This window comes from Pteropus vampyrus, unplaced genomic scaffold, assembly GCF_000151845.1.
Source record: "Pteropus vampyrus isolate Shadow unplaced genomic scaffold, Pvam_2.0 Scaffold19, whole genome shotgun sequence".
In the NCBI taxonomy this organism is placed as follows: Eukaryota; Metazoa; Chordata; class Mammalia; order Chiroptera; family Pteropodidae; genus Pteropus; species Pteropus vampyrus.
Window position 1 is genome coordinate 9,670,709 of NW_011888800.1, and position 1,965 is coordinate 9,672,673.

At 31.0% G+C, this 1,965-nt stretch overlaps 1 protein-coding gene across 1 annotated transcript in view; it reads left to right on the top strand.

Moving 5' to 3' along the window:
* TERB2 (telomere repeat binding bouquet formation protein 2) overlaps window positions 1-144 on the top strand; it is a 22,518-nt gene extending 22,374 nt beyond the window's left edge. Inside the window, exon 7 of the mRNA XM_011355169.2 lies at window positions 1-144. This exon is cut by the window's left edge and continues 4 nt beyond it. Within this exon, the coding sequence (XP_011353471.1) occupies window positions 1-138 (138 nt within the window). The 3' untranslated portion in view covers window positions 139-144.
* The last annotated feature ends 1,821 nt before the right edge of the window (window positions 145-1,965 follow it).

Below are 1,965 nucleotides of genomic sequence, written 5' to 3' on the forward strand. Positions count from 1 at the left end.
GTATCAATTGATGTCATGAAGAAATTCCTTGGGGAACTACATGACTTCATTCCTGGAAGTTCAGGATATTTAGCATACCATGTTCAAAATGAAATTAACATGTCAGCTATAAAAAACAAATTGAAGAGGAAGTGTTAAGTTAAATTATTCCTGTATCTGAGCATTTATTTTCTATAAAACATTACCAAAGATGTGCATAATTTTACATTCTCCCCTTTGAGACAGTGAGATGGGGAAATGAGAAAGAATTCTTCTCTTTCTTCTCCAAATGTGCCTTTAGGAAATTCAGAATTATTTTGGCTCTGTGTTTTGACATTTGGGCTGGACTTTTCCCCCAGCTTGTAACATATGTCCATAAATTCTGAGTGTACAGTTGTTATGAAGTAATTGTCATTGAAACATACTTTATTAGAAATCTCAATCTCTCTCTTTTCCTTCCCTCCTTCCTTCCATCTCTCAGATGCTCTTTTGGCTTTAACATTCTATTATATATTTTTTTCTAGGTTCAGTGATGTGAATACAAAATTTATGATGCTAGTCATCTTATTTCAATTTAAAAAATTTTTAAAAATTGGAATGCTGTAGTTGAATTCTGAATTACTGTTTCTGATTTGAAAAATGGGGAATAAAACATTTTAATAATTCAAACTTCATGTAAGGACAGTTTCTGATAATAAAAGTAGAGGAAGTGATTTAATGTAAACAAATGTTATGTCATCTGAAATGAACCCTCAAAGTGTCTTAGAATCACAGTGCTGGAAAGGACCTGAGAGAACATAAAGTCCAATTCATTTATTGTCTTTAATGGGGAAATGAAGGCCTTGAAAGTGTGTCTTGCTTCAGGTGACTAATTGGGGGCTGAACCAGAACTGGAACACATAACCCTCTTGATTTTCCAGGCCAGTGCTTTCCTATTCTCCCACATGCTATATGTTATAACTTATGTCAAGTATAATAGACAGCAGATCTGCAAAAAGATTGGGGACGTTGAAACAAGCCAACATGTTTAGCTTGTCTTTTAAATAAGCTGAAATAATATTGAGATGTAGTGATTTCAAGAAGGCAACTTCTTTATTCATATGGTCATGCTATATAGAATCTAGTGCATTTATTACATTTTGGAGATCTACAAATGACATATTATTCATGAAACTATCATCCTGTTAAAACTGTACTCTCTCTTAGAAATTGCATATCAGCTGTAGAATTGTCTAAAGAAAATGCACTTTCTAAAGCATTTGGATCATTTGAGTGTATGTGGGCCCTCACCTTTCTCCCTTGACTCAAATTTTATAATACAAAACTTTAACACTAATCTCAACATTAGCATTTGAAAGTTCTTTTTTCCCCATATAGTAACTTTTTCTTATTTATACTCATGTTTTTGGTTAAACTCTTCTGAACTTGTAAACTTAAAAAAAAAAATCCTAAATGTTAATTATCTTTTCCTGAAACATATTAAATATTATCTTTCTTGAACACTTTATCTTAGTCACATTGAGTGATTATGTTTCTTATATAGAAACCAAACCGGTATGTGGATTTTAAATTAATTATTAAAAGGATTAAGTAAATTTACACCAAACTGTGTACATTGGGAGTGTTCAAGTATTTTTTTGATGTACGTAGTATGCATATGTTAACATAATAAATCAAAAACTAAACAAATTGATTCCTAAACAAAAGTGATTGTATCTTTAGGTGTATCTAGAAAAGTTACAAATATATATCCTTGAAATACTACCAGAAGCAATAAAATCAGAATATGAGCCTTACAGGAATTGAAAGCATATGAATAAAATAGGCAAAGATAAATTGTTTTGTTAAAAGTCTTGTCTTAATGGAAAGTAAAAAGCAGTATGATTTTACCTATTCCTCATTTAAACAGTTTCTTTTTATTTGCCATAGCATTTCTGATGAATATTGCCTCTGGCTTCCATCTTTAAAAAATACTCCCCTCACTTT